Below are 18,367 nucleotides of genomic sequence, written 5' to 3'. Positions count from 1 at the left end.
TAAAACTTCTATTAGGTCCAATTGTCTCTTTATCATGAATACATAAAGAGAAATTAAAAAACTAAATGTATTATAAAATGTACAAATTATTTTTACAAAATTACATTTTGTTACTTGCTAAGTTTTATATACAAAAATCAACAGGAAAGCAGTGAAAATACTGGTTATTTGTAAATAATTTCTAATTAATTATTTTGAACATTGTTCCTCCTTAACAGTATCAGACCAACGTTTTATTTAAACGTTTTATTTACTGAGTTCTTCCCACTGGTTATCCCAGTGTATGCATATAATAATAATAATAATAATAATAATAATAATAATAATAATAATAATAATAATAATAATAAGTTGAGCATAAATGATAAGTTAAGCCAAGGCGAGAAGAAGAAGAAGACGAAGAAGAGAAAGACGAAGAAGAAGAAGACGAAGAAGAAGAAGACGAAGAAGAAGAACTTCAAGGCCCACAGTGCATTGCGCGGCTGTCGCGGTTATGTGACGTCACGCCGGAAGGTTCAGGAAGGGTTTTCTGTGCTGTTGCGTCAGTGCTGAAGACGCGCATCGAAGGTGAAATTAACAAACAAACCAACTGGTGAGTTTTACTTTTAAACGCAATGTTTACAGTAATTGCAGAGTACATGTCGCTCTATAGGATTCTTTTACAGTAATTGCAGAGTACATGTCGCTCTATAGGATTCTTTTACAGTAATTGCAGAGTACATGTCGCTCTATAGGATTGTTTTACAGTAATTGCAGAGTACATGTCGCTCTATAGGAGTGTTTTACAGTAATTGCAGAGTACATGTCGCTCTATAGGATTGTTTTACACTCCAGGCTCTGCCGTGAAGCAAATCGAACATCTGTACAATTCCACATGAGTTTGTAGTTGAATCAAATGTTTCTATTCTCCTGTGTGTGTGTGTGTGTGTGTGTGTGTGTGTGTGTGTGTGTGTGTGTGTGTGTGTGTGTTTAACACCCAGTGATGCTGGTGTCACGGCTGTCATGCCTGCGGTCAGTCCCTGTGGCCGGGCTCCGGTCAGCCCTGGGTCAGCCCACCCTGACCCGCTCACCTTTGACCCCCCTGACCCGCTCACCCCTGATGAGAGCGCAGCAGGTACCGACCGCACCCCACACGGACAGACATAAGTCGTCATGTGTTATAAAGAGTGCGTTGTGTTATAAAGGGTGTGTTGTGTTATAATATATGTTGTGTTGTGTTGTGTCTGCTCAGGGTTACTCCACCAAGGCCAGACTGGGGCTCCGGCGCAGCAAGACTTCAGCAGAGCGGCTCCAGAACGCAGCGCTTGAACCCGCCACTGACACGGCCATTAAAAGTACATTCTGTCAACATGTTCTTCTGTAGAGAGTTCAGCACTTCAGCCTGGCATTGACATCTGTCTCGGAGATCTGACCACACCATTATTACCCTGTGCCCAATACAGAGAGGAGAAGTTAGGGTCAGAGAGAGGTCAGGGTCAGAGAGGGTGAGGGTCAGGGTCAGAGAGAGGTCAGGGTCAGAGAGGGTGAGGGTCAGGGTCAGAGAGGGTGAGGGTCAGGGTCAGAGAGGGTGAGGGTCAGAGAGAGGTCAGAGAGGGTCAGAGGGTGAGGGTCAGGGTCAGAGAGGGTCAGGGTCAGAGAGGGTGAGGGTCAGAGAGAGGTCAGAGAGGGTCAGAGGGTGAGGGTCAGGGTCAGAGAGGGTCAGGGTCAGAGAGGGTGAGGGTCAGAGAGAGGTCAGAGAGGGTCAGAGGGTGAGGGTCAGGGTCAGATACCCCTTTTCCACCAGAATGAGCCGGGTGCCAGTTCAGAGTAGGGCTGGGACAAGGCGTTGACGCAAAATATGCACGTCGATTCGTCAGACTCAAAATAAAGATGGCGGCGCCGGAGAGTAGTAGCAACCATAGATATACATAATTTATATTATGTAATAAAGTATATTGTGTAATTAAGTATATTGTGTAATTAAGTATATTGTGTAATTAAGTATATTGTGTAATTAAGTATATTGTGTAATTAAGTATATTATGTAATTAAGTATATTATGTAATTAAGTATATTATGTAATATGTATATCTATGGTAGCAACACGAGTGGCTCCTCAGACTTTCAGAAGGTCAAGGCTTGCGGGTTGGCGCGCGGCGCACACGGAGCACTCTTAACACAGGCGCGCATGCACTCGTTTTGTTGTCACGGCTACATAAACACATTTCTGCACACAGGAAGACAGATGTTTTGGTAATATTTTATGTATTTTAATCACAAAAACAAACGTTTGCATCAAGTGAATGCGTGGCGTTTTCTCTGCCTCTGCACACTGGAAGCGTGTCTGACGCGGCACTGCTGCGGTTATTGATGCGGAGGGAAGACCTGTTCTTAATGTTAAACATTAAATAGCCTACTGATACAGCAAAGACAACGTCAGCAGTAGCCTATTGATCACATATCTATGGTATTGACGGCAAAATAGGCTACAGAATATTTAGTTCTGTATTGACAGTTGCAATATTTCAAAATCGATAATTGTCGTTTTTTTATTATTACAATTAGGCCTATATCTGCATTTATGTAAACCTACAGACTTTCAAACATGAAAATGTAATTTAATAATATGTATTCGTGTCAAAATGATATATAAACATCTTTTCCTATTCTATTGTGCCTGGAGACGCTCCCAACACGCGTGAAAAATAGGCGCTCTTCTATTTCTAGCATGCACGCGTTTTCCGCGCTTCACAGGCAGTGTGCAGAACCTGTTAACATGGGAGCCGAAACAAAAACGGACAGGCCACGCAGCCGAGACGCTCACGCTTGCAGTGTGTCCCCGGATTTGATTAACCAACTTGTTGATATTTAATCGATGGGCATAGCCTGTAGGCTGAGTAGCATACATAGAAAAATCGTATATTGTGTTTCTTTGTTGTTGGTTTATACTTATTTGTGTGTGTGTGTGTGTGTGTGTGTGTGTGTGTGTGTGTGTGTGTGTGTACACGTGTACTTTTTGTTTTTAAGGTTTTATTGAATGCATTGCTCTTGTGTAGTCTTACTTTGGAATTTTAAGAGCAATAAACATATATTGCAATTTTAAGGAATTAGTTTTTTCATTCAGATAATTAAATCAACATGTATAAATTGCTATTAGGCAATTAATTGGGAGATAATCGATAATCGAATCGTAACCGAATCGGAAAGGAAAAATTAACTATTAGATTAATCGATGCACCAAAAAAAAAATCGCTAGATTAATCGTTTAGGATATAATCGTTTATCCCAGCCCTAGTTCAGAGCCAGTGCTAGTGTCAGTTCTAAGTTGGTTTGACTGACTAGCCTTTAAGAACCGGTTTGGCCCGCCACATGCTGAGAGCCAGCACAGAGCTAGGTCTCACTGTATACGTCTCATGTTTCTCAGCAACGCTAACGAGGCAGCGGGAAACACAAACACACCAGGCTTGTTCGAGATGAATCGGCGCTGTCCGCGTATGAGATCAAAATACCGCGGGAGCGGTTCAAAAGCATAAGGAGTCGTTTGCATCTTGCTGTAACGCTAATTTGATGTCATACGGCGATCGGGCTGCACAACGCCGGTGCATCTCGAACAACCCTTCCATCAACAATGTCTCATGGCTTATGATCCTACATCGGCATCAAAACGCCGTGAATCCAACGCATTCGTGCAGCTGACTGTGATTTGTATAGATGGAGATTACAATCGAACAGCTGTTAGCTTGATTAGCTGCTATTTAAAAAATGGCAGTCACAAGTAGGGCTGTAACGATATGCAATATGAAATCGAAATCGCAATACGCAGGTCCACGAACCTGTATCGCGATGTGAGGAGGCTAAATCGCGACACACCCCTTTCAACTCCCAGAATTATCCTTCCTGTCCAGGTCCAACTTTTAAGTCAGCAGTATGGCAACATTTCAGCTACCCGGTGGAGAACAAGGCTGGCAATCGTGTAGTTGACAAGACCCACACAATTTGCCGTAAGTGTTTCAAGAAGCTTCCCCAACCGGCTGGCAACGTGGTGTGAGCGTGGCGTTTCTGTTGGGTGTCATCTGCGGGGCGTTTTCTCTTTCTTTGCACACCAGAAGCGTGTCTGACGCGGCGCTTCTGTTGGTATTGATGTACAGGAGGCCCTATACTTCATGTTAAATATATATTGCCTATTGGTACCGCAAAGAAAATGTCGGCAGTAGCCTATTGACCATACAGATATATGGTATTGACGGCAAAATAGGCTACAGAATACTGTACAGAATAAAACTGTTTTGTCCCCCCCCATATCGAGGTTTGTATCGTACCGTGGGTCAAAAATCGTGATACGAACCGAATCGTGGGTTTGGTGTATCGTTACAGCCCTAGTCACAAGTCACGCAATCGGTTCTTACTTCTAGCACGGCATTTTTTTGGTGCTACTGAAGAACCACTTTTTCTGGCTTGGAGTTGGTGCTTTGGGTGTGGATAGACAAAGAACCAATTTAAAACTAGGCGCTGGCTCCAAACTAGCACCAGCACTGCCTTGGTGGAAAAGGGGTAAGAGAGGGTCAGGGAGGGTTAGGCTTCAGCTCAGCTGGCCTGTGATCTCCAAGCGATCCCGGGTTAGCTGGTTCAGGAGAGTTAGCTTCAGGCTTACTTGAAAACCACAGGTGTGTGTGCTAGAGTGGCGCTGTGGAGAATGACCTCTGACCCTTGACCTGGACTGCAGAACCTGTGGTCTGAGTAACCCAATCACTAAACGCTTTAGAGGCTGAGACGGATGTGAATGCCAGTCTGGGCTGCGTTTCCCAAAAGCATTGGAAGTGGATCATGGAAGCTCAGTCTGTAGGTCAGCTTCGCTCACCATGTTTTTGGGAAACAAGGCTTAGATGAATGAATAAGAGGAAAGATGTTTGAGTGTCCTGCTGGATTAGGGTTAGGGGTTAGGGGTTAGATGAATGAATAAGAGGAAAGATGTTTGAGTGTCCTGCTGGGTTAGGGTTAGGGGTTAGGGGTTAGATGAATGAATAAGAGGAAAGATGTTTGAGTGTCCTGCTGGATTAGGGTTAGGGGTTAGGGGTTAGATGAATGAATAAGAGGAAAGATGTTTGAGTGTCCTGCTGGATTAGGGTTAGGGGTTAGAAGAATGAATAAGAGGAAAGATGTTTGAGTGTCCTGCTGGATTAGGGTTAGGGGTTAGGGGTTAGATGAATGAATAAGAGGAAAGATGTTTGAGTGTCCTGCTGGATTAGGGTTAGGGGTTAGGGGTTAGATGAATGAATAAGAGGAAAGATGTTTGAGTGTCCTGCTGGATTAGGGTTAGGGGTTAGAAGAATGAATAAGAGGAAAGATGTTTGAGTGTCCTGCTGGGTTAGGGGTTAGGGGTTAGATGAATGAATAAGAGGAAAGATGTTTGAGTGTCCTGCTGGATTAGGGTTAGGGGTTAGGGGTTAGATGAATGAATAAGAGGAAAGATGTTTGAGTGTCCTGCTGGGTTAGGGGTTAGGGGTTAGATGAATGAATAAGAGGAAAGATGTTTGAGTGTCCTGCTGGGTTAGGGTTAGGGGTTAGATGAATGAATAAGAGGAAAGATGTTTGAGTGTCCTGCTGGATTAGGGTTAGGGGTTAGGGGTTAGATGAATGAATAAGAGGAAAGATGTTTGAGTGTCCTGCTGGGTTAGGGGTTAGGGGTTAGATGAATGAATAAGAGGAAAGATGTTTGAGTGTCCTGCTGGATTAGGGTTAGGGGTTAGGGGTTAGATGAATGAATAAGAGGAAAGATGTTTGAGTGTCCTGCTGGGTTAGGGTTAGGGGTTAGGGGTTAGATGAATGAATAAGAGGAAAGATGTTTGAGTGTCCTGCTGGATTAGGGTTAGGGGTTAGGGGTTAGATGAATGAATAAGAGGAAAGATGTTTGAGTGTCCTGCTGGATTAGGGTTAGGGGTTAGGGGTTAGATGAATGAATAAGAGGAAAGATGTTTGAGTGTCCTGCTGGATTAGGGTTAGGGGTTAGGGGTTAGATGAATGAATAAGAGGAAAGATGTTTGAGTGTCCTGCTAGATTAGGGTTAGGGGTTAGGGGTTAGATGAATGAATAAGAGGAAAGATGTTTGAGTGTCCTGCTGGATTAGGGTTAGGGGTTAGGGTTAGAAGAATGAATAAGAGAAAAGATGTTTGAGTGTCCTGCTGGATTTTCTCCTTCACAGTTGACAACATGGGCCGGATCTTCCTGGCCGGAGGCGCCGCCGTGGGTTTAGGAGCTTTGTGTTATTACGGCTTCGGGATGTCCAATGAGATGGGAGCGATCGAGAAAGCAGTGTAAGAGTTTTATACAGTTCACACCACAGCGAAGTACTGAAAGAACAGCTTTTCCTTCGCATTTCCTCTTACAGACAACACACACTGATCCAGGAAGCGGCTATAAACGCTGTATTCTGTGCCAGGCCAGTAGGTGGCGCTGTATAAAGAAACTCTACATGCCTGTAAACTGAACATGTGACACGCATGACATTACATTCATGTTTTTGTAGTTTATATGGAGGCGATAACTGTATTATTTACAAAAACTTGAAAACTTAAGTCAGTGATTTTGTAAAGTTTTGTGCTTCTAGTTGTAAATGATGTTGTGTAAACGGCTCGATCTGATCTCTTTGAATCACATCTCTTGAAACAGTGACTTGTGCTCCATTAGTAGAAACTGAAGCTGTGTGTTTTGCAGGATCTGGCCTCAGTACGTGAAGGACCGAATCCACTCCACGTACCTGTATTTCTCCGGATCTGTGGGTCTGACAGCGCTGTCCGCTGTGGCCGTCAGCAGAACGCCGGTGCTCATGGGGCTCATGATGAGGGGATCCTGGATGGTACGAGCACAGCAATTAACAAACATGCTTTCTATTCATGGCCCTGTAAATACATCCCACATTCTGACTGCAAGTGTACTGTACCTCTTTATCTGATGTAATAATCCAGCCTTTAGTTTAATACTCGTATGGAGAGGCTGATTGGATATGTAAGTGGTGTTTCCTGTTTTTTGCTGAACTTTTTGATCAATGCTGTAAAACCCTATGACTGGTCCGCAGGCTATCGGTGCGACGTTTGCTGCCATGATCGGCGCAGGAATGCTGGTGAGGTCGATCTCGTACGAGAACAGTCCCCTGCCGAAACACCTGGCCTGGGCGCTGCACGCAGGTAAAGAGCTTTCACAGAGCCAGGACGTGCCAATGCTTGAGCTGACCCCTAGAGGGCACTGGACTCTGTCTCTTTAGTGGAGCACTGCAGTTATGGCTCCCTCTCTCCTGCTCATGCTCCCGAATTCCCTGTAGCTCCTCCAGTCTTACATTCCTTGTGTGCAGGAGTTAGGGTTAGCTCTGCTCCTCCAGTCTTATATTCCCTGTGTGCAGAAGTTAGGGTTAGCTCTGCTCCTCCAGTCTTATATTCCCTGTGTGCAGGAGTTAGGGTTAGCGCCGCTCCTCCAGTCTTATATTCCCTGTGTGCAGGAGTTAGGGTTAGCGCCGCTCCTCCAGTCTTATATTCCCTGTGTGCAGGAGTTAGGGTTAGCGCCGCTCCTCCAGTCTTATATTCCCTGTGTGCAGGAGTTAGGGTTAGCGCCGCTCCTCCAGTCTTATATTCCCTGTGTGCAGGAGTTCGGGTTAGCTCCGCTCCTCCAGTCTTATATTCCCTGTGTGCAGGAGTTAGGGTTAGCGCCGCTCCTCCAGTCTCATATTCCCTGTGTGCAGGAGTTAGGGTTAGCTCCGCTCCTCCAGTCTTATATTCCCTGTGTGCAGGAGTTAGGGTTAGCTCTGCTTCTCCAGTCTTATATTCCCTGTGTGCAGGAGTTAGGGTTAGCGCCGCTCCTCCAGTCTCATATTCCCTGTGTGCAGGAGTTAGGGTTAGCGCCGCTCCTCCAGTCTTATATTCCCTGTGTGCAGGAGTTAGGGTTAGCGCCGCTCCTCCAGTCTTATATTCCCTGTGTGCAGGAGTTAGGGTTAGCGCCGCTCCTCCAGTCTTATATTCCCTGCGTGCAGGAGTTAGGGTTAGCTCCGCTCCTCCAGTCTCATATTCCCTGTGCGAGGAGTTAGGGTTAGCTCCGCTCCTCTAGTCTTATATTCCCTGTGTGCAGGAGTTAGGGTTAGCTCCATTCCTCCAGTCTTATATTCTCTGTGCGAGGAGTTAGGGTTAGCTCCGCTCCTCTAGTCTTATATTCCCTGTGTGCAGGAGTTAGGGTTAGCTCCATTCCTCCAGTCTTATATTCTCTGTGCGAGGAGTTAGGGTTAGCTCCGCTCCTCTAGTCTTATATTCCCTGTGTGCAGGAGTTAGGGTTAGCTCCGCTCCTCCAGTCTCATATTCCCTGTGTGCAGGAGTTAGGGTTAGCTCCGCTCCTCCAGTCTTATATTCCCTGCGTGCAGGAGTTAGGGTTAGCTCCGCTCCTCCAGTCTTATATTCCCTGTGTGCAGGAGTTAGGGTTAGCTCCGCTCCTCCAGTCTTATATTCCCTGCGTGCAGGAGTTAGGGTTAGCTCCATTCCTCCAGTCTTATATTCCCTGCGTGCAGGAGTTAGGGTTAGCTCCGCTCCTCCAGTCTTATATTCCCTGTGTGCAGGAGTTAGGGTTAGCTCCGCTCCTCTAGTCTTATATTCCCTGTGTGCAGGAGTTAGGGTTAGCTCCGCTCCTCCAGTCTTATATTCTCTGTGTGCAGGAGTTAGGGTTAGCTCCGCTCCTCCAGTCTTATATTCCCTGCGTGCAGGAGTTAGGGTTAGCTCCGCTTCTCCAGTCTTATATTCCCTGTGTGCAGGAGTTAGGGTTAGCTCTGCTCCTCCAGTCTTATATTCCCTGTGTGCAGGAGTTAGGGTTAGCTCCGCTCCTCCAGTCTCATATTCCCTGTGTGCAGGAGTTAGGGTTAGCTCTGCTCCTCCAGTGTTATATTCCCTGTGTGCAGGAGTTGGGGTTAGCTCTGCTCCTCCAGTGTTATATTCCCTGTGTGCAGGAGTTAGGGTTAGCTCCGCTCCTCCAGTCTTATATTCCGTGTGCAGGAGTTAGGGTTAGCGCCGCTCCTCCAGTCTCATATTCCCTGTGTGCAGGAGTTAGGGTTAGCTCCGCTCCTCCAGTCTTATATTCCCTGTGTGCAGGAGTTAGGGTTAGCGCCGCTCCTCCAGTCTCATATTCCCTGTGTGCAGGAGTTAGGGTTAGCTGTGCTCCTCCAGTCTTATATTCCCTGTGTGCAGGAGTTAGGGTTAGCTCCGCTCCTCCAGTCTTATATTCCCTGTGTGCAGGAGTTAGGGTTAGCTCCGCTCCTCTAGTCTTATATTCCCTGTGTGCAGGAGTTAGGGTTAGCTCTGCTCCTCCAGTCTCATATTCCCTGTGTGCAGGAGTTCGGGTTAGCGCCGCTCCTCCAGTCTCATATTACCTGTGTGCAGGAGTTAGGGTTAGCTCCGCTCCTCTAGTCTTATATTCCCTGTGTGCAGGAGTTAGGGTTAGCGCCGCTCCTCCAGTCTTATATTCCCTGTGTGCAGGAGTTAGGGTTAGCTCCGCTCCTCCAGTCTCATATTCCCTGTGTGCAGGAGTTAGGGTTAGCTCTGCTCCTCCAGTCTTATATTCCCTGTTTGCAGGAGTTAGGGTTAGCTCTGCTCCTCCAGTCTTATATTCCCTGTGTGCAGGAGTTAGGGTTAGCTCTGCTCCTCCAGTCTTATATTCCCTGTTTGCAGGAGTTAGGGTTAGCGCCGCTCCTCTAGTCTTATATTCCCTGTGTGCAGGAGTTAGGGTTAGCTCCGCTCCTCCAGTCTTATATTCCCTGCGTACAGGAGTTAGGGTTAGCTCCGCTCCTCCAGTCTTATATTCCCTGCGTACAGGAGTTAGGGTTAGCTGTGCTCCTCCAGTCTTATATTCCCTGTGTGCAGGAGTTAGGGTTAGCTCCGCTCCTCCAGTCTTATATTCCCTGCGTACAGGAGTTAGGGTTAGCTCCGCTCCTCCAGTCTTATATTCCCTGCGTACAGGAGTTAGGGTTAGCTGTGCTCCTCCAGTCTTATATTCCCTGTGTGCAGGAGTTAGGGTTAGCTGTGCTCCTCCAGTCATATATTCCCTGTTTGCAGGAGTTAGGGTTAGCGCCGCTCCTCCAGTCTTATATTCCCTGTGTGCAGGAGTTAGGGTTAGCTCTGCTCCTCCAGTCTTATATTCCCTGTTTGCAGGAGTTAGGGTTAGCGCCGCTCCTCCAGTCATATATTCTCCGTGTGCAGGAGTTGGGGTTAGCTCCGCTCCTCCAGTCTCCAGCTGTGATCGCTCCGATAACTCTGCTAGGTGGGCCGCTGAGGGTTAGGGTTAGGTCCTCTCTCTCTTTCACACATTTACACACACTCACTGAGAGTTTTATATCCCCTGTCTGCAGGAGTAATGGGGGCTGTGATCGCTCCACTGACTCTGCTAGGAGGGCCATTGATGGTTCGGGCTGCCTGGTACACTGCAGGAATAGTGGGCGGTTTGTCGACCGTGGCCATGTGTGCTCCGAGTGAGAAGTTCCTCAGCATGGGCGGGCCGCTCGCCGTGGGCTTTGGGCTGGTGTTCGCCTCCTCTCTGGGTAAGATCGCTCGCAAGGTTTCTGGACGGTTTCTCACAGACTGCAGGAGTTTAACCTGTTTTCCTCTCGCCTCCACAGGCTCCATGTTCCTGCCGCCCTCCTCCGCCTTGGGGGCTGGTCTGTACTCAGTGGCCGTTTATGGAGGTCTGGTTCTGTTCAGCATGTTTCTGCTCTACGACACACAGAAAGTCGTCAAGCGGGCCGAGACGCACCCTCTTTATGGTGTTCAGAAATATGACCCCATTAATGCGTAAGTTAATATAGTTCATTTTTAGTGTGATTAGTGTGAGGAGACGTGATTTCATGCACAGATGACCCTCCTTCACATGCGTTTCTCTGCTCTTACAGATGCATGGGCATTTACATGGACACGCTCAACATCTTCATGCGCTTGGTGATGATTCTGGCCAATGGCGGCGGAAACAGAAGGAAGTAGCTGTGAAGAGACAAGACGAGAAGATGTAGCTCAAAGGGTTGCTTTAAAGGGTTTATTTGTTATAAACAAAAAAGTGTGGATTATTTTCAGACAGTAAAAGGACAGCAGGTTAATGTTTCTTATCAAATGAGGGTGAATGCAGATCTTAATCAGTTCCACATTTGGTGTAATTACAACAAACATTTGTCTATTTATTTTACAGCAGAGATTGTGTCGCTGTGATTCTTGTGTTCTTACAGTTTGACACTCATGGTTCAATAAACTTTATTTGCATCTACATTTACTACATCTTAATTGTACAATTTATTGCTTTTCAACAGACATCAAGTGCCATTTTATAAGATAATTTAACAACATTACGTGGGACTGTTTTTATCTTTGGTACAGTGATAGCTAAAGACATTAGAAATATCACTGAACTTTAGAGCAGATTGATGTTGAATAAATCACATTTATTTCTATAGCCCATTTAAAAACAACACGTGTTGGCCTAACATACCAGGACCTGAACATTTCACCCAACTGGAGCTGAAAGGGGTGAAATACTTGCACATGTCCTTGTTCTTGTCAGAAGCCCAGCAGGCCATTCCTGATTACTGCAGTCCAGTCTGGGCACAATAAAAAAAAAATGCATAGCAATTTCCAAATCATTAAAAGACACAAAAGGTTTCCTTTTAAATGCTTGTCTAACATTAACTCAAAAACATCATCCCCTTCCTTTATACAGCGCTCTTACAATATGGATTGTCTCAGAGTGACAACAGGAGATTAATGAAGAGAGATTAGAAAGTCACTGTCCATCTTAAGTTTTTGATTAATTCATTTCAGTTGTGAATAATCATTAGTTATTTACTTTTGGTCACTTACACAACACCATTTTAACGCTAGAGAACAAAGCGTTACACAGGTAACTTAGGTTCTGTGAATGACGTCAACACGCCAAATAATGGGTTAGCCTTGCTAAGGATGGGGTGTCAGGAGATGGTATAATAAACTAACCACGCTGGCTTGCAATCATCACCTATAAATACAGGTGTTAATCAGCCGGCCCTTTCTCTTTTTCTGACTGGCTCAAAGCAATCCTAGAGTGACCACGCCTCGTGGCGTGTTGACTTCATTCACAGAACCTAGGTTCTATATCATTTCAGTCAACACGCCACAGTATGGGTCAATTGTGTCCCAGATAAAGGTTATGAGGGGAAATCTAGTGAGGCAATAACCAGGAAATGATTAATGCAACTCAACCTTTTATTAGTTCTTCATATAACTTACAACAAAACCAACAGGTAATAATACCTTGACATAACTTAACATAAAGCAGTTTATTCCCATTCTGCTGTTTGCAGAATAATAGATGAAACTGTCTTTGCAAGATCCAGACGATAGAACTTGGCAAATGTTAAAGTTGTTATCCTGACCAACCTGCTGCTGCACACAGTTCATCCAGAGAGGCCTTTAAATAATGCCCAAGAGGCCCCCACTCCTCTGGTAGCGTGGGCCACCACCCCTTTGGGTAGAGGACTTCCTATGCTGTGGTAGGCTAGTTCTATCAGCCTTACCACCCACAGCCTTTCTATCACGCCGCTGCTTGGACATCGCCTGGCCTCGCACTGAGTTCCTGAAACAGACAAACAGCTGATTAGTCTGTCTTATCTGTTGAGTGCAAGCAATGTATCGCTTCAGTACTCTGACTGGGCAGGTTAGATGCAATCTGGCTGCTTCTGCTGAATCATGAGGAGGGGGATGAAAGGGTTCTAGTACCAATGGTCTGGAGACATAAGAACGAGGTAAACTTTTGGCAGGAAGGATGAGTTTGGAAGGAGTGAAATAGATGAATCTTCTTCCCATGATCTCAAGCATGCCGGGTGTACTGACAAGTCATGCAATTCGTTTACCCTCCCTACTGAAGCAATAAACAAGAGAAAGGCTATCTTCATCGTAAGAAGTTCTAACTTCGTCTTGTCAGAGCTTTTAGGATGATGCCCAAGTCACATGAGGGAACTAACTGAGCTTGAGATGGGCATAATATATAAGCTCCTTTCAGAAAACATTTCACAAGAGGATGGACACCAACTGTGCTTCTGAGGCCAATCTGGTGCCTCCAGCAGGACTTTGGCCTTCAAGATCCGTATCTTGGCTAGGACCAACACTGAACTGTTGGAAGACAATCCCTTGGAATCAGTTGCTGTCCATTCTCACACAGACTCACTTTGTATTTCTCTAACCATAGCTGCAGTGGGCGCATGTGAAGCAATCCCAATGGTACCACCTGACTGGCTGCTGTCAACAGACCAAGCAGCCAACACCAATTGCCTCTGGGAAGTCAGAGATGCTCTCATTGTTGTTGAATCCAAGGTCAAACCTAGGTATGTCTCTGCCCTGGTGGGAATGATACAACTCTTCCCACTGTACAGCTTCAGCCCCAAGCTCTGTAAAGCCTAGATCATAGGCAACTCGGTGCTCGTGCCCGCGAGTGACAATCCCGCAGTGTGAATAATCAAAGAGAATCGCCGACGAGTCGCCGATGCCCATGAGATATTTGGCATGCTAACTACCTGTCGGCGATTCAAACTCCTGCTGTGTGAACTGCGTTCTGACTGAAAATTACATTGATGATGACCGACAGCCAATGAAAGGGTGAGATACAGGGCAGCGGGAGGTTCAGGGAGGAGTTATAGAGCGGAATATCAGTATTTTAATAGATATATTTACAAATCTATCAAAGAGAAACAAAGGCCAAACATTTGCACATCCAGCCACAGCAGCAGCACATTACACAATTGTTTATTTACCTCAAACTGTCTTTGCAGAACACAATCCTGGCTCCCTCTGTCTCTCCAACAATTTTTTCCGCCATAATCTTTTTTCTTTTTCTCCACAAATCAGCGCACATACAATTTAAAACAAACTTTGTGCAGTTTATAATTTTTAATAACAATTCCAAGTCTCGTTCGAGAACTCTGGTCTGACGCACGTGTGATCTCGCGTTGTTTACTTGTCACATCACACGTGTAGTTGGGAAACGTAGTTTGCGCACCGGAGAGAGAGAGAGAGTTGTAGGCGATTCTTCCTCTTGTTCAGTCATGCAGTGTGAACTCCTCTGTCGTCAAACCATCGGTCAGTGTGAACACAGCAGTGACTGAATGATACCCCAGATAGTCATGCAGTGTGAATAGAGCAGTGAATGAATGATACCCCAGATAGTCCTGCAGTGTGAATAGAGCAGTGACTGAATGATACCCCAGATAGTCCTGCAGTGTGAATAGAGCAGTGACTGAATGATACCCCAGATAGTCATGCAGTGTGAAAAGAGCAGTGACCCGACGAGTTTGAAAATCGTACAGTCTGAATTAGGCTTAAATGGGTTTGGACCAGCTTTGTGTTATTCCTGGCTTGCTGTTCTGTAGGGGAACAAATTACCCAATTGTCCAGGTAATTCGCTATACATATGCCCTGACGACGAAGGGGGATGAGTTCTGCATCCATACGTTTTGTAAAGGTGTCGGGGGCCAATGACAGACTGAAGGGGAGAACATTGTGGGTTGAGGAGATTCCCCCTTTTATGTAAAGCGCTTTGAGTGCCTAGAAAAGCGCTATATAAATGTAATGAATTATTATTATTTTTTATTATAACATTGTACTCGTATGCGTTGCCCTGAAAATAGAACCTTAGGTACTTACTGTGGTCCTTGTGAATTGGGACATGAAAATAAGCATCCTGGAGGTCTACTGTTGTGAACCAGTCCCCTTGTCTGATGAAGGTTAAGAGAGTTGATATGTTGAGCATATGGAAAGGCAGTCGTTTTAAATGACGGTTGAATCCTTTGAGATTGAGGATGGGATGAAGACCCCCATCCTTTTTCGGAATCAGGAAATATAGGTGGAATAAAACTCCTAGTCTATTGTTCCCAAAGGCAGGTGTGTATTTGCTCCTTTTCCTAAAAGAACCGATTTCTCTGCTGTGAGAGACTTGCACTGTTTTTCGTCTCCCAAAACAGTAGGGACAATCCCTTGAAATTTTAGGTGGTTTTGGATCAGCCTGTATCCGAACTCAAAGGTGCTTAGCACCCATGGACATTGAGTGCATTGGCGCCAGTGGATGAGCTGTTGACTGGAGAAGTGTGTGGCAGGAGGCTGATAACCGTCAGCAACAGTGTGATGGAAGTCTCTGCCTGTCTGCCTTAACGAAAGGACTGTTTCGTACTCTTTAGCCTGATCCTAATAGAGCCCCTTGGCCCGCAGTTCTGCGCTGACCTGGGTAGGCCTGGAATAACGATTCTGGGCGAGTCCAGCTACTGCTCCCCGCTGATGTCCGAGGCCCAAGGATAACTAGTGCTCGACGCACAGAGCATGTCTACTCCCTTGTCCTACGGGACTGCTCCAATTCTACCTCTGAAGGAGCCCCAAAGACCTCGCCAGGTATTAATGGAGCTGCTACGACTACCATGCAGTCTTGGTCTAAAAGATTGGCCTGAGACAGCCATACTTGACGATGTGCTCGCAACACACAAGCCATTGATTGTCCCAGAGCTTGGGCATGTGCACTTGTGCCTCGGATCAGCATGTCCACCACCCGTAATGCCTCTGCAATGCCGTCCGTCATCAAGGTAGAGGACAAATCCTGCAGTATAGCCTCTAAATAAACCAGCAGGATGGAATTGGTGCATGCCAGTCTTGCAGACAAGGCAAAGGCATGATAGGTTTTTCTCAGCTGACTGTCAACTAACCTACAATGCTTGTTAGAGTGTTTAGCATCTTTGGCAGCCCTGGCGGTTTCTCCCGCCATCATAGCAAACGTTGGCCCAATCTAAAGGGCTGAAGCAAGCCTGTAAGCTGCCACGCCTGCCAGGTTGCCCAGCTGTGTCCTAGGGAGAGCAGTGGAACTTGGGGCCTTCCATCACAAAGTCTGGAAGTATAGGCAAACCTTCTGTTTTTTGGCACTGAGAGCCTCCATCAAACACTGAAGTTGATGTTGAGGCAGGTTGTGAAGTCAGGCTTGCCCGCTCTGCTGCTCTAGCAATCGCTGCCTTATCTGATGGATCCAAAGGAACAGGATCTGAGAAGAATAATCCTCAATTTCTGAATCAGAGATGTCCTCTTGGTCTGATACCATAGAATTGCTTTCCCTTCCAAACACTCCGGATGCTATCACAGATATCTTATCTGGGTGGCGGCATGGCTGTTTTTGTAGCAGTTCCCCAGGGCCGGGGAGCCCAACCAGCCACTGTTGTGCCTGTAACAAATTATTCAGAGTCTCTTGCATTCCTTGCATTTGCCTCTGAAGATGATCCGCATCCCCTTCTACATGTTTGCGCTTGAGAGATTGCTTAAGCCTGACACCTTTCTCTTGAAGATCCTGCTCAGGCCGATGTTGCCCTTGTCCTGCAGGATCTCTGCTGGAAAACAAATGTTGTCTTACTCTTGCACCCTGATAGGGAAATGAAAAATAGTTTTTGTCTTCACATACAAAGAGGCTTTTTATTTATTTATTTACTTATTTTGCTAAAAAAAGACAAACGAAATACCTTCCCGCTGTGTTTTCAAACAACGTACTTCAACTTGGTAGCTTTCACCTTTTCCGGTGAAGAGGCCCCCTTACCGAACAATCTGTGTTAACTAATAATACTTACCTTTCTTTAAACAGGCCCAAACAAACTTAACGAGGTAGCTTTAGCCCTCTCGGCTAAGAGGCTCATTCACAAACAACAGACGGCAATGTGGTTAACTTTCACCCTCACAGGCAAAGAGGTGAGATAGCCGTCAGCCAGCTATTTTAATTAAATAAAGCTAAATTTACCGTTTTAACCAACCCAATCGATAGCCCAGAGGCATAAGAGAGAAAGGGCCGGCTGATTAAATCCTGTATTTTTAGGAGGTGATTGCAAGCGGGGCTTAATTAGGCGGGGTATAATTAGATAAAAGCGGGGTATAATTAGATAAACTATCTCCGGACAGCTCATCCTTAGTGAGGCTGACCCATACTTTGGCATGTTTACTGAAATGAAAGAGAACATAAACCCTGAGACGGGTTTAGAAATAACCATATTTAAAACTTTATAAAGTAAAATATCTAGCTCCTGCCAGACCGCCTCAGAAAGCCTTAATTAACTCCCGGAGCCATAGGGATGACTTTTATGATGGATGGATGCACTTTTTTGGGCTAAAATTAAATTAATTCTAGGCTCCCATTCACAGTGACAGGAAATCAGCAGAAGATAAAACACCAGCTCGAAGAACATCAATTTTATTTATGAATAACACTAAAAAGTTCACATGTTGATATCACGACAGGATTTTTTAGGAGTCTGTTGTCTTAAATAACGCTTTAGGATCATTAGGATTCTTATTAATAAGAACACAGAAATATTTGACCTTTGCACCTTAAATGATTTCTGATATTTAATCACAGCTTCTTTAATAAGACACCTGCCACTTTCATGATTGATCCATGGCTGAGGCTTGGGTTTAAAAGGAGCACAGCTGTCCTTGATGGAGTGAACCCTGACCCGGAACCAGAAGATCTGGACCTAAGTTACACACAACTGGAGATGTGTGTGAGAAAACACTGGCCGCTGGAGATTTAATGGCGCAGACATATTGGCCTAAAGGGTTAACATTTCACAGGGTATTAAAAACTCACATTTTAGTTTAACTGCTTTCTGTGAGATGATTTCAGTGTTCACATCGATTATAGCCTATGATCCAGATTATGGTGATTTTTGGGCAGATCGTGCAGCAGCTGTGAGGGTGAAAGCATGTTCGTGATGTTTGTGTGGTTATGGGAGGATCTAGGCATGTTTTATCTGAGCTCTGACCAGCGGCAGATGACAGTGAGATTAGCGAGTAATCCTGGTGTCTGCCATCTGTATTCTGATTAAATCCTGAAAGGAGGCCATTGGGAACATCAGCACTGCTCACAGGTGCAACTTACTTTAAAAACTCTAACATTAGGAAATATTCAATAATGATTACCGGTCACATTCACTCCCACAGCAGTTAAACCCCATTCATATGAAGTGATTGTCAGTATCCATAGGTCTGCAAAAAACAAAAAGGATTAGTTTTAAAAACAGATGACGCTCCTCTGGCAGGGTTAGTGTGATCAGAGTCATGACCGCTGTCAGCCAGCAGAGGGAGTCACACACACACACACACACAATCTCTCTCTCTCACACCAAAGCTCAGAGGAAACACACACACACACACACACACACACACACACACACACACACACACACACACACACACACACACACACACACACACACACAATCTCTCTCTCATACCAAAGCTCAGAGGAAACACACACACACACAATCTCACACACATAGAAGTTCAGAGGGGGAAAACACACACACACACACACACACACACACACACACACACACACACAC

General features: G+C 45.5%; 1 protein-coding gene across 1 annotated transcript; it reads left to right on the top strand.

Annotated features, from left to right (window-relative positions):
• The first annotated feature begins 457 nt into the window (after positions 1-457).
• On the top strand, positions 458-11,261 carry ghitm (growth hormone inducible transmembrane protein). Its single transcript, XM_067429345.1, has 9 exons — positions 458-592; positions 981-1,114; positions 1,232-1,334; positions 6,179-6,290; positions 6,691-6,832; positions 7,052-7,160; positions 10,349-10,537; positions 10,616-10,787; positions 10,886-11,261. The coding sequence occupies exons 2-9, from the start codon at positions 983-985 to the stop codon at positions 10,971-10,973; spliced, it is 1,047 nt and encodes a 348-aa protein (XP_067285446.1). The 5' UTR covers positions 458-592; positions 981-982; the 3' UTR covers positions 10,974-11,261.
• Positions 11,262-18,367: the final 7,106 nt, after the last annotated feature.

The sequence above is a fragment of the Pseudorasbora parva genome, chromosome 21 (genome assembly GCF_024679245.1).
Source record: "Pseudorasbora parva isolate DD20220531a chromosome 21, ASM2467924v1, whole genome shotgun sequence".
NCBI lineage: Eukaryota > Metazoa > Chordata > Actinopteri > Cypriniformes > Gobionidae > Pseudorasbora > Pseudorasbora parva.
Note: the sequence above shows the minus strand (reverse complement) of the source record. Positions and strands in the feature narration are given on the sequence as shown.